Raw genomic sequence first — 13,826 nt, 5'->3', positions numbered from 1 at the left:
GCATCTGTGAACGTGAAACGCGCTGTTGCAAGTCGCACCCCCTTCAATTATCCCATTCTTTGCATAGGCAATTTCTGAGAGTTCTTCGACTTTGAAAAGGGTTTAGCTTTTAACGACGACTAAACCACATAAATAGCCGGCTTGTAGCAAGGCAGGGCTGTGAACTGATAATGGCATTATAATCTTACAGCTGCCTACGCCAGCTCTGCTGAGCATGATAAAAAGATATTTTTATTAATCCGTTGTAAATGCAAACATTTAAACAGACTGTTGTCATGCATATTGACATGTACATTGCCTATCGCCATGCATACTGACATGTACACTCTATTTTGCCTATAATAAACCCTGCTTCAATTACATATGATTGTAGGCGCTAAATTATAAATAATTTGTTGTTATACACATAAAGAAAGTGCATTAAACGTGTTTTATAACGAGAAAATCGCGATGCCAATGGATTATTATTACTTCTACCTATTGTTAAAGAACAAGTACAGTTCAGAAACTGAAAACACAAATACACCGCAAGGTCTACTGGCACCATTTACTTCCACCAGTCTTTTGTCGATAACCATTTTCTGGACTGCGGTATGACTGTCATCAGTGCACAAGAAAAATCACTGTGGTTGCACGTCCTTGATTTTAACTCCTTTGTGGGCATTTTCAAGGGAACTATCCCCACGAATTAAAAAATTACTTCACTTGTTATGGTATTACAATGTTACACGCATTACATATAGGTCTACTTGCGATAATTACTATTCAGTTATGTATAACAATATGTTATCTTACGGGCGAAACATTATGAGATATAGGTAGTGAGAGTTTGGCAAGGATATATGCCTAATTGTACCTCCAAATTACGTAATGACTCGCAGGTCGACACTTTCACGGAAAGTGTTGCAGCAGCATGTTGTGGATTGCAGCAACAATTTTAAGCCCTCGCCTTTCAAATAAACTAAGACTACTGTCACAAACAAACAAGACATTGCAGGGTCCCTACGGAACCAAACTGAGTAAATAGTGTGTTCACGTTGAACACAACTGTCTCGACTGTGAATTGAACATGTAACCCATATTGTTAACAAACGCTACACTGAAATTCTAACAATGTAGTGGTTTACGAAAAAAAAAAAAAAAAAAAAAAACCTGAGGTGTGTGCCAAAATAAAAATCACTGCTGTAGTTGATCATAGGTTAAAACATCTGCAGAGCACATGCACTTCACCTCACTTGCGCAGATGTCGCTGTGCTTTCTGTTCAGAGATTCGCCAGCGAGCGCAGCGCGTTGGATCCGCGGCTGGTCTTTGGTTCGGTGACGCAAATTATTCCCTACAATAATATCCTACTGCTCATGCTAATCTCGGTTAACGAACATGACTGCTACTTTATAACGGTACTGTAAACATTTGGAAAGCATAACAAAATACTTAAGACTCAGGAAACCTTTCCAGATCGGAATTACGAAACAGCCTCCATTTTTGTTTCTCTTAAAGAGGCAGTGCTACTCAGTTTTTTGCACGCGTGGAAGGTTCATTCAAAGGCTCTTGTGAAACCTGTGTGAACGAGAGTTGTTTGGAAGCGTTTACGTTGATGTTTAACATGCATGTTCTAGTTTCCACTGGCTTCAGTTGTTATAGGGCGCAATATATGGTTGATTTAACTTATTAAAAGATAGTGTAACAATTTAAACTGTTAAGAGAGTTTAAATTGTTACCATGTTTCTCATTTTGCACATAACGAATAATGATTATCCAACTAATGAGGAATGCAACTTTTTCCAGGAGGTATAAGCTGTCTAGCTAGCCAGGCTAGCAAGCTTGATTGGTTGCTTTACAGGTAAATGTGATACGCTATAAAGTGCTCATAAGTGCCAATAACACAGAGTATCTTCGCTGTCAGAAATGTTCCACTGGCCATTTTGAACTTTTCTTCATTCCTACATGCTCCCGTTTCTTGTCTGTGCAGGGTGGAGAGAGAGAGGCCGTAGCGGTGATGCGCTGCTTGGTACGGAGCGCTTTCAAAACTCGTCAGCTGTTTGGCTCACGTGACTGCTCCAGCTATGTGTCCCGGATGAGGTCAGTTCCTTCACACTCGGCGTTCTGCCAATTCAGTTTAAGGATGCAATAGTAGTTCACCGACGCAGTTTAATATTGCTTTGTTTTTCAGCGTAATCTTTGGAAGTAATTGAGAAGGATGGACCATGGTTTTAGGACCGTTTCTTTCCATTCTGAGTGAGCATGATTCTTCCATTGAAAGTCCATTATCTCTCTGTCTGATCTCAGCGTCCCCTGATCTGTCCAATTTAGGTACCTGATGAGACTGAAGGAGGACGACGAGGCGTGTCTGAGAGCCCTTCAGTCTGGCAGTGTGCTGCTCTATCACAAACTGGCACCGCTGCTGAGGCAGACGGAGAGAGGAATGTACCAGCTACCTGCCCTCCAGGCCACAGGTGTGGTGAGGGGAGGAGCAAACGGGTGTTGCATATTGATGAAGTATAGGTTCTCCCGTGCTGTAATGAGCCTTGAGCTCCATTGATGAGAGGCTCTGTATGCACACAAAGTATTGTAACAGTCAAGTAATTCCTTAACATTGAAATTAATCTTCACTTGATGAATTGCTGAAGCAATTCCAAGGAGTCCTGCAATTTCATATACAGCCCATTCAGCAATCTTCTTACTTCTTCAAAAATCTGTACATATATATTTTAGAATCCCAGGATTGTTTTGATTTTATATTTATGCTGAAAGCCGGATGAGATTTTATGTGTCTTCTTCACCAGATGTAAAAGGAATTCTGGGAAAGCTTGGGAAGGATGAACAGCTGTTGAACAGCTCTGTCCTCATTGGCTGCTCGGATGATAATGTGCCACAGTTCTCCCTTGATGTTGGTAATAACAGATCGATTTTTTTTTCTTCAAAATAAACTGAGATGTCAGTCGCAAACATTAAACCCATGGACTGTTGTTAATGATGATAATGGAATTCTGCAATGAGCAATGCCCTTCAGGCGGGAAATTTTGAAAACGGTAGCACTGGTCCATATTAAGCAGTGCAATCCAAACACTAACCTCCTACATCCGCTGTGAATCATATATACTAGACATTTGATTTAAAACAGAAAACAACCTATTTTAAATAAGGTTTGATATAATGACTATATCAGCTACATGATATAACAGTCTGATATAAGATATGTCAGATGTTAAACTCACATGTGGAGACATTGACTTTGTGATATTTTGAAGCAAGAAGCAGTAAAACAATGTCACCTTCCTCTCCCATGCATGATACCCAGCTCTGTACTTAGATTTACAGTAAAGTCACCACTAGACTCCAGCCATGATCAGCAGATTTATCTTGTCCAAAAATAGATGCTGTCCGTCTCCCTGCTCTTTGATGTGACTGATGTGTGCTGCAGGGAGTCTGGAACAGGCCGCTGTGGAGGAGCTCTGTGGGGGCGTCTTCATTGACCTGAGGAAGGCCTTTTTCCTACTGAAGGGGCCAGAAGCCCCTCTGGTGTCCAAGGTACCTACTTCTGCACTATTTACAGTACCAGTCAAAAGTTTTGACACACCTGATTAAGATAAAGGGAAACATGCATTGAAAGACATTTCGATCTAAAGACATGCTTAAATGCTTGAAATTTGTTTCCTAGACATGTATAAATAGTGAAGTTGATGCCTATGTATGAATTTTTTAAAAAAATATAATAATTTAAAAATATTTTTGCCTACTTTGAAGAATTGAAAATATAAGTTTAGATAGTTATGATTTATTTAACACTTTTTGGTCACCACATAATTCAGTTTGTGTTATTTCATAGTTGTGATGTCTTCACTATTATTCTAAAATGCAGGAAATAGTAAAAATAAAGAAAGAAAGGTGTGTCCAGACTTTTGAGTGGTGTTTAGGTCATTGATTCCTCCTTTTGTCACAATTTTTGGACACAGCAGATTTAGTGCATGTGAAAATGTGAAGCCAGCATGTGGTGTTGGCCATTTCCGGTTCTGACTCTGTGGGTGTGTTGTGTTCAGGGACAGGCCCTGCTTCGTTGGCACCAGACCCACGGCTTCTGCAGCACCACTGGGCAGCCCACTCAGCGGAACCAGGCTGGGAGCCAGCGTGTGTGTCTAGCAAACGGGGCTACCTACTACCCCCAGGTGTGAGCAGGGAGGAAAAATGCAAATGCAATATCAGTACTGTAGTTGGGTTTGACAATACTGTTGCCATTAATCAAGAAATTCAGCCACTCAGCTGTTTTAGTAGCTCTTTGGTTAAAGAGCTCCCATATGTAATTTGAAAGCATCTTAGGACCCCAAATACTTCCAAGCTCATTATTGCCTTATTGTGTTGTATTAAATTACATTACATTCATTTAGCAGACACTCTTATTCAGCGCAACTTCCAGAGCAGAAATGTGTACATTCAAGTTGAATGAGCAAGAGTGTCAGATCAATTGAACTGAAAATGTATTTGATATGGATACTGGATGGAGTCGGGTTGTTGTAGTTGTTGCTCTGTCCATCCTACAGATGGCGCCGGTGGTAATAGTGCTGGTGTCTGACGGCAGGAGGTGCTTGTTGGCGCGACAGTCCGGCTTCCCTCGGGGGATGTATAGTGCATTGGCAGGATTCTGTGACATAGGTGAGGCTAACTCTCTCTGCCCCTCTCACGAGCTCACAAACATTCTCTCTACATTTCTCTTTTTTTAAGCAATATAGTCAGGGCGTAGTCATGTATGAAGCAGTATTTCGCATGGCTCTGATTGGTCCGACACTCACCACCTTTCCTAATGCGTCTTTATTGATACGCTTATTATTTCCTTCTCATCAGTTGTCCATTCAGTATAAGGAAAGAGCATTTGGCATCAGTTATTGGGCCTGATCAGAGGAGCATGTCACGCCCACTGCAGAATGTGAGCGCAGACGTGTGAATGTGTTGCCTCCTGCAGGTGAGACTGTGGAGGAGACGCTAAGGAGGGAGGTGGCAGAGGAGGTGGGACTGGAGGTGGAGTCCCTGCAGTACTCTGGCTCCCAGCACTGGCCTTTTCCACAGAGCTCCTTCATGGTGGCCTGTCATGCCACCGTCAGCCCAGACAATGGAGAGGTACAGACCACAGCCTCATACATATCCAGAGTGTGTTTGTGTGTGTGTGCAGGTGTCGAGCTCACTATATACCTTCTGTGTGTGAAGACTGCCCGCTACATACACTTCTATTAGGGGAATGACACAGAGTATTATCACTTGCTTCTTAAATGCTGACACACTATTAAACCTGACAACACAAACAACCCCCACTTTTTTCATTGTAAAATTAATTGGGACACAGTTATTGCCCAAACTATATCCAAAGTAAATAGTATAAGTTCAGTCAGTGGGTCAATGCATGTCAAAATGGCTGTCTCCAACAGATCAACTTGAATGGGGCAGAGCTGGAGGATGCACGATGGTTCAGTCTCGATGAAATTGAAGAGGCTCTGCAGAGGAAGACACCCCCACGAAACCCAAGAGGAGAGCCCAGTGTATTCTGGGTCCCCCCTAGCTATGCGATAGCCAATAAACTCATCCAGGAGTGGGCGAACCAGCAGAAGAAGTCATAGCTAAAGGAGCAGAGTCTTGAGAATTTAATGCAGTCACAGTATTAGAAGTATGCTTGCTGGAATGACCACACTTACTTCTCAAGGGAAGCAGCATCCAGACTATGTCTGGATTGACAGGGGCAACAAACCCATACAAGTGTCATTCCAGACAGGTGGAGCTGTCCTGAAATGGTTCAGAGAAGGGCACATCTGTTCTATAAAGTGACAGTCAAAGCATTCCGTCACATATAGATTGAGGGTTGTGACATCAGATTTCTACTTTTGGCTGTTTAATAGTGTGTCACAGATGTTCACAGATGTACTTCCTGGTGTTGTAGTTGAAGAAAATATAGATATGTAATTAACTAAGAAACACTGTCAGCAAATTATTAAATTGATCCTGTAGTGATGCTTGCACCTCTTGGGGGTGTGGTCCTTATTTCTGATTTTCATTTTAATGGAATTACAATATCCAGTTATGTCTTGGATGACCACGGGCCACAGGTTTCTAAATAAATAATTACCTCAGTAAAGTGTCAGGTTTGAACTGATAACCCTGATGTGCTGTTCAGTGCCTCTACCTTGCCTTATGTTTAAAACTACTGACACTGTAATGTAGCAAGCAAACATGATTGTGTCACCCCTGGCTTGTTAGTTAAGGTGAATTACTTGTGCTTTTAATCTTACCAACTATAACCACTTAATAAACCTTTACAGTAAACCCTCCTGGCCAAAATTTTCTTTAGTATTTCATTTGCAAGGTTGTGTATGAGCATCTAGTATGCGGCAATAACTTGACAACATGTCTACCAGTACTCCACACACTGACTTCATATAAAAAAGCCATGCTCAGGAACTCCTCTCAGAGATGCTGGATATAGAGTGAGGTCTAGACAACATACATCATATATCTGTTTTCCAGCTGCTAGCAACAGAGGAAGTACTGTACGTTCCTCAGTAGCAGAAGCTACTAGGGAACCTAAAGTTTCATTTCTCCTTAACAAAATAACAGGACACATAACATTATTTGTAGGATATGTGTCCTTATCAGATGTAACTTAAATAGCTTACGTATTGCCCACTCATATCATTGGTTATTTACTGAGGCAATTCAGGTTAAATATTTACTCAAGGCCTGGGGCTGGTCTTGCTCTTACTGCCAACGCTAGCACATACATGCGCTAACAAATGTGTGTGTGTATGTGTGTACTGATAAGGGTTGCAAGTGACAGAAAGGCACAGAGAGACTATGCACCCCCCCCCCCCCCCACCACCTTAAAATTTCTGTTTGCCCAGCCAGAGTATGGATTTCATGCACATATCTTTTATAAATATTTGCATGTAGATATCGTTTCCCTGATGATTCTGCTGTGTTTGATTTTTTATTTTTGCGGTCTGCCATTGTGTGCCCTGCATTTAAATGACGTGAGTTGACAGGCCCAGATGTCTTTGTATATCTACCCACGCCCAACCACACCCAACTCAAATGCACTTGTCGAACATATGTTGCTAGAGTACACCTTCTTTCTGGAGGGCACAAAACAAAAGACTCAAGAACCGTGGAAATGACCTCATTTGGATGCTGTTCTGGACTTGTTGTGACAGTGGTATACAGAGTGGGCAGTGCAAAGAAATTTCCAAGCGACCACAGAAACTTTGGCTACTGTAGTGTAGACCATGAGCCATTCATTCGGATACGGAGAAAAGGGGATTGGGGGGGTAGACTGCCACGTCTCTACCCCTCCCCCATCACTCAGTTCCTGGATGGGAGTAAATTAGCTAGCCCCCAGCCTTGCACATCGCCACTGCCAGTCATCAAGTATCTGACCGACACATGAACTGTAATTGTTGGGTTAAATTCAGACTGCAACCCGACTTATTGTGCTGACTGTGGTTTAATCTGTTACCATGTAACTTTAAGATACGTCTGAAGGTCTTCGCAAGTTTGGAATAACTTTTACCGCTGTATCACAGACATTCTACAAAAAAACAAATTCATTAGGATTCTGTATTCAATATATCATATAATAAAGAGGGAAATTGTGTTTATCCATATCATTACGCCATGGACCTTAAAACAATAATGTAATGTACTGGTATGCAAAAAAGGAGGAGACATTTCACCAGCGGTTGTGCATTGCACTGAGAAACAGGTCTATAGATTGTGTTGTGCTTTTCCAGCTCTGGGAAGTGCTTTCATAAGACTCCTGCTCCTCAACTACAAGCAATATTGTCCAATCAGACAAGCTCATTCTGAGTCATACTGTGTGAAGTATCCTTCCCTAGCATCTTTTTTTCATGGCTGAGAGATGATTACATAAAAACCTCCTGTAGAGTGCCAAGGAAGGTTGCAATTCCTGACAAAGTATTTCCCCCCATCACCAAGTGTTTCTGGTACGTATCTGGTGTAGTATGATTGAAACATTACATACATATTTATTCTTTGACTGAAAACAACACAAGCCTATTAATCTAATTTGAAAATGCTGGGGACATAACATAACATAGCTTTTAACGATATGAAATGAAACAGACCCAAAATAACTATAAGTTGTGTCCTGCTTATTTCAAAGAAATTATTTTGTAGCTATCTTCAGAGTTTTCATATGCAGCCAATAAACAGTGCATTGTTTTTTATTAATTTTATTTAGGTTGATTCATATTTCATTCATTTATTATAGGTTCGAAATGATTAAGCACCAGGAGAGCATAAGCAGTTATCAAATAAGTTTAAAGACCACAGTGTGACGTGACATCAAGGAAGATGTTCATCACTCAGATGTTAACAATTGGCCTGAGGTGAAGTTTGTATAAGAGGGATTGCTAAGGGAGCTATAGACCAATCACAAGGAAAGAAAACAAGCCACACCTTGTTGCTCTGCCTAATCATTAACAGCTTATTTTGCTGTTATTATCATTAACTGACAGCCTTTGACCAGCTTGCCAACTCCATGTTTGAATATCATTTCCACAGAATAGGCGTGAAGTGTCTTCAGAGGCAATGTATATTTGAAACACGGTTCTTAACCATCAAGTCAAGCACAGTGTCCCCAACTCATCTTGAGTGATCCAGGTCCTTCGTCATCCATACCTAGCAACAGCAGTGACGCTGTACTACATGGTGAGCGTGAGGGCCATTTCCACAGTCAGGATCACTCATTGAGCAAATGTTACAGTTGATAAATTTCCCTCAGGCACGAGAAGGCTGAGGTTGGAAGGGGGTGGGCAATTTGGTCAAAGTCCACCCCTCAGTACCCATCTGTGCCGTGCACCCAACAACCTGCAGTAACCGGAGAAGCTGAGACTGCATTTACATGGACTTAAGCGGCTGAAGCAGAGACTGATAAAAAAAAATATTCACACACGGAGCCATGACACAGAGACAGTTTGCAAGGGAGTCCAGTTCACTGAAGTCATAAATATCATGAACTTTGGATCTTCCCGCTGTGCTGACGAAGGTTGGTGGGGGAAGAGTGCCGGAGCTGAAGACAGAGAGGGTGGAATCTGAGGGGTTGAATGACTAACACTGGAGATTCAGAACGGAGGAAACACACCAGAAAGTGAGTAAACTTACTTTTTGTACTTTATGTGTCTCTGCTGCTATACGCTACATTGCCTCACACATTTAAATTTTGTGAACAGGAAGCATTACAATGTGATTACGGTACTCCTCATTGCGTTGATAGAGGTAAAATGGTTGGTCAAACGCATGAATAATCACCCAATGTCATTTGTGATGTGGCTGTCTAGGTGATTTTTTAAGCATAATGCAGGGTAATGTAGGGCTGCCAAAGTTACCAGGCTAAAATATAACTAAAAATAATTCTTTTTTATACCTTGTCACAGCTATAAAATAAGCCCAGTCCCCATGTTTTCTTGTTACATAGCCCAGAATGGTTGGTGACAGTGTTTTATAGAGACCCCACCCACATTAATCCCCTGCGTAATTATTAACAGCTAAATAACCCTTCTCTGGCTGGGACTATTGTGAGCCTTCTAAACATCCAGATTCACAGCACAGCACAATGTGGTTAAAATATATTTTCTGACATTCATCCCCACAATAGTAAATTGTGTACAGCTACAGTGCTTGATACTGTACTGTGCATAATTGTAACTGGCATTCAATTACGACACCACTCTCTACAGAATAGCTAGGAGATGTTCTCAGTAAACTGCTCGGTGACATATTTAAAGACCGCTATGTTAAAGATATTTTATTATTCCTTAGACGTGAAACTAATTCTGTAATTAGACTCTTGTCAAATCTCTGCTTTTGGTTATTTATCACAGTAAGGGCAGATGGGCATCAAATGAGAGATGCAGGGATTTTACCTTTATTTGTTCATTTATTGTAATTATTTACCATTTTCCACATCACAGCCATTTCAATTACAACAAAGACAATTACATTTCAGTTAAAATGCATCTCATCACTTTCGTGTAATTACAATAATTTCATGTGAGGTACTGCTACAACATTTGACCAATTTAGTAGAAAGGTATCAGCAGCTCATGGATAATCCATACTTAGATCTGCAAGCTTGTCATTAATGAAAAATAGTTTTAAAAAGTAGGTTTGGAACAATGATCAGTGAAAAAGGGATCCATATTTCATGCTCAAATGCTGATGTGATGTATCTATATTTGTCTGAGCTGCAATTTATTTAATGGTATACATACTTATTCTATTCTAACATCCTCTATGCCACCTTAACTAAATGGCCATCAATATCACAGAATGCGGTTTGTGGATTCTCAATTCAAATATTCACCTTGTATATGTTTTAATTTGAAGACGCGGATCTCCACCCAAATGTGACCTCGGGAAAAGGGCTCTACCTTTCATGGATATTCATGACAGGCTGTGGCAGTGGGTGAGCTTCGGATGGGGGTGGCAGAGAGCCTGTCCCAGTCCTCTTTTGGTTTGTGTTGCATGGTCAACAAGCACGCAAGTTTAAACAGGGATCACCCATCAGCAGCCACCTGCCTTTTAATCGATTGGATCTGAGCTGGTGTTACCAGTGTGCACGTTGCATGAAATTGCTGCAGCAAAAAAGTGGTTTTGAATGAGAGCTGTTGGTGGGTGCACCTCACCTGCACCTTAAAATGCAAGTTATTGCCAATCATGAAAAGGTCATCAATAGCAGATGCATGATGATTATCAGTTTAATGGTATGCTCTTGATCTCCTCTATTTCTTGCTCGTGGGACATGACATTGACAATGACATTTCTAATGTTGCTTTTCAACATAACCTCTCTATCAACACTGATAGTCACAGATGAGTTTTTATTGGTATATTGACCTTGAATGTTGTGATGCCATTTATCTCTCTCTTTAGCACCCCTGCGTGGTTCAACAGGAAGTGGAGTCAGCGCCTTTCAACGCTGAGTGCACTTCCACTGGACTTATGGCAATCTCTTCCTGCTTGGATTCGCATTGGGGCTGCCTTGCTGGCTTTGTTGATCTATTCCCAGAGTAACAGGCTCTATAGCTTCGTCACACACATCTTCATCTCTCAGTACCGCTTTCCCTATGTGGTACCCCTCTCGTTTGCACAGGTGCGTTACAGGGAGGAACTCATTTGTGTTTGCACAAGTATTGTCCGATATCTCGTTCCAGTTCCCAGTCTGGCTGTCTCAGTCTGCTCATCTAATAATCGAATTCATTATCTTGACAAATGCTCACCTCTTCACCTCATCTGACGTGTCTATGTGTGCCAAACGTGTGTTTATAGGCCAAATGACAGTGCGAGTGCATGTTTTGTATGTCTGAAATGATGCGTAACAGAATCCATCCATTAATTGATTAGTTGGTCTTTAGTAAGTTGTCGGTGGATAGTTTCCAGTAAAATTCCCAGTTATCCATCTCATAACTGACTAAGACCTGGATCAAGACTTCTGTTCTTAGTACAACTTTAAACAGATCTTACAGATGAAAAGCCGATAACCGACAAATGATCTTGGAGAGAACTGTAATATGAGACAGCCCACTTTTCTTTCTATTGTTCATCACTGTGTGGATGGGCTCCCAGCAACACATAGAGGGTGGAGTGCAAGTTCATATGTAGTCCTTGTATGGGTTTGTGCATGTTCCTGTGTGTCTCTGTCAGAGAGGGTATGTATTCCTTTCCGGTCGTAACAGGGCATTTATTCCTCAGGTGGTGGTGACCCTGCTGGCCTTACAGACGCTGCATGCTGTAGGATGCATCACTTTGCTGCCTTACTCTCTGCAGCTGGGTGAATGGTTACTGGTGCCCTCCATTTGTGACAGTATCCAGACAGTGCTGGCACTGTGGGCAGACATCAGCGCCCCCTCTGGCCTCTACCCTCTCACACTGCACCTGCTCCCTCTGGCCTGCGTGGGCTGGACCCATGCCCTCGGCCTGACTCCACCCCCCTCCAGCCATACCACCTTTCTATTGGCTGCTGTTACACTCACGTCTGTGACAATAACAGGTACCCACAATACACTGCTGCAGTGCCCAATTACTACACTATATGAGACTTCTTTCAGTGACTGGACTTTGAGCATTTACATGTCAGTTCCTCAATTGGGTTTGAGTCTTGCCTAGCGCTGAATGTGTCTCTCATTGTTAGCTAATATCTTCAGTCAAATATATACAGATACATAAAGTACAACACTCTGTGTGTGAGTGTGTCAACCCAGAGCCAAAACAGGTAAGTTTTGTATGTGGAATAAAATAATAGTTCTCAACTATCAAAGACAAGTCTAGGTCCCATTTTCTACTTCTCTGTGTATGTGGAGGACCAGTATAAGAAGCTTGGGTATATACCATCAGGCAGGGTATTGTGAGCTTACTGGCTAGAAACGTAATTATCAGACAGCATGCATGCAAAGACCAAAAAAGGACTGTTCTGAAGCATACAAAACTGTGGCTGAGCCAGCACGTGTCCTGTGTACTTGCTGTCCTCTGTCCTTACAGAAACTCTGGACCAGAGCCATAAAAATCAACCGTCCAATAAATATTAAATTGTATATAAATTTTTCCAATTGACAAGTGCTTCTAATTTACTACTTTTCAAACTGGCAAGTATATTTCCTTCAGACAAATGTGACTATTTTCAGCACCAGAGGTAGTGTAATGGTAGTAACTGTGCAGAAAAAAATTAATGCAAATGTATGTGACAGGCAGTTAATCATTGCTGGAATATGTCACTATTTATAAGGACACGGCCTGCCGGCAGGGGTAGGCATGACCCCTGCGAATAGATTTACTAGAATCTTCCATTTCCAATCAAGATTTCACCAAATGTTCTTTCTCTATGTCCCTGGTCTGCGTTTCCGCAGAAGTGACATGTACCATCCATGTCCTCTGCCCTGTCCTGCAGGAACACGTGACTTCCTGTTGGCTGATCCCTTGGTGTGCCTCTACGCCCCGCTGAGCCTCCTCCTGCACAGCCTGTCTCTCTGCTGGCTGGCCTGTGTGGGGAACAGAGAGGCGGGGCAAAAGGGACAGCGGGTATCCCCCTTTGACCTGTACTTCTCCCTAACCGTTAACAAAAGCCTGGTGCTGGGCTTCCTGTGCCTGCTGCACCCGGACGCCCCGCGAATGCTGGGTGAGGGCTGCTGGCACAGCCTGCTGTTCCTTGGATACCTGCTAGCTATGCTGCTCCTGGGGTCCCTCCAGCGCCTCCTGCTGGCCCTCACAGCACTGTACTGCACCCCACTGGCTGCATCGCTCCTTGACACAGGGCATGGTTTGTTTCGGTCTTTCACTAGTCTGCTGTAGCTGGAGGGGAGGTGCGCGTTGTTTTTGAAGTTGTCACGGCAAGCAAACTCCTGCACAGATTTTCTAACCTTTGCCTTGTGGATTGGCTGACATGATGGTTGATCTGGTGAATGGGATAAGCCATCCAGATAATATAAATATCAGTGAATCCAAGCAAAATTTTTCTCTGAGGTATTGCCCCCGAGTGTCAACGTTCAGGGGCAAAACTCAGACAACCAGGGATTCATCCGTGGTCTTTATCTGTCTTTCATACTTCATTACCTTATAAGCTCCAGAAAAGGACACCACTGTTCTTTTCATTGTTATCCATGTGCAAAATGTCAGAACATTACAACATGATCTGTTGGGATTCTTCAGAAATATTAAAGAGAAAAATATAACCAGACATATGCTGATATAAATTAGTGCAAATGGAGGGCACATATTAAAGTGTACAATGAAGGAATGTGTACAAATATCAACTATTATTAGATCTGAAAATGTAATAT

General features: G+C 42.1%; 2 protein-coding genes across 2 annotated transcripts; both read left to right on the top strand.

The window, feature by feature from the left end:
• Positions 1-1,777: 1,777 nt before the first annotated feature.
• On the top strand, positions 1,778-6,299 carry nudt13 (nudix (nucleoside diphosphate linked moiety X)-type motif 13). Its single transcript, XM_036521205.1, has 8 exons — positions 1,778-2,080; positions 2,312-2,454; positions 2,785-2,892; positions 3,423-3,529; positions 4,039-4,164; positions 4,537-4,648; positions 4,956-5,110; positions 5,416-6,299. Exons 1-8 carry the CDS (start codon positions 1,998-2,000, stop codon positions 5,602-5,604), a joined length of 1,023 nt encoding a protein of 340 aa, XP_036377098.1. The 5' UTR covers positions 1,778-1,997; the 3' UTR covers positions 5,605-6,299.
• Positions 6,300-8,867: 2,568 nt separating this feature from the next.
• On the top strand, positions 8,868-13,826 carry si:ch211-248a14.8. The gene is made up of 5 exons (XM_036521170.1): positions 8,868-9,143; positions 10,382-10,460; positions 10,927-11,146; positions 11,746-12,043; positions 12,938-13,826. The coding sequence occupies exons 2-5, from the start codon at positions 10,441-10,443 to the stop codon at positions 13,336-13,338; spliced, it is 939 nt and encodes a 312-aa protein (XP_036377063.1). The 5' UTR covers positions 8,868-9,143; positions 10,382-10,440; the 3' UTR covers positions 13,339-13,826.

This window comes from Megalops cyprinoides, chromosome 1, assembly GCF_013368585.1.
Source record: "Megalops cyprinoides isolate fMegCyp1 chromosome 1, fMegCyp1.pri, whole genome shotgun sequence".
Classification (NCBI taxonomy): domain Eukaryota; kingdom Metazoa; phylum Chordata; class Actinopteri; order Elopiformes; family Megalopidae; genus Megalops; species Megalops cyprinoides.
The sequence above is the reverse complement of the archived record's forward strand: the minus strand, read 5'-3'. Positions and strand labels throughout refer to the sequence as shown.

Bases quoted from the DNA above. Each gene is read 5' to 3' on its own strand.
- nudt13 (XM_036521205.1), top strand. From the start codon at position 1,998: ATGCGCTGCTTGGTACGGAGCGCTTTCAAAACTCGTCAGCTGTTTGGC. The intron at 2,081-2,311 runs GTCAGTTCCTTC...TGTCCAATTTAG, and splicing joins AGCTATGTGTCCCGGATGAG to GTACCTGATGAGACTGAAGG. The intron at 3,530-4,038 runs GTACCTACTTCT...TGTTGTGTTCAG, and splicing joins AAGCCCCTCTGGTGTCCAAG to GGACAGGCCCTGCTTCGTTG.
- si:ch211-248a14.8 (XM_036521170.1), top strand. From the start codon at position 10,441: ATGACAGGCTGTGGCAGTGG. The intron at 10,461-10,926 runs GTGAGCTTCGGA...CTCTCTCTTTAG, and splicing joins ATGACAGGCTGTGGCAGTGG to CACCCCTGCGTGGTTCAACA. The intron at 11,147-11,745 runs GTGCGTTACAGG...TTTATTCCTCAG, and splicing joins TACCCCTCTCGTTTGCACAG to GTGGTGGTGACCCTGCTGGC.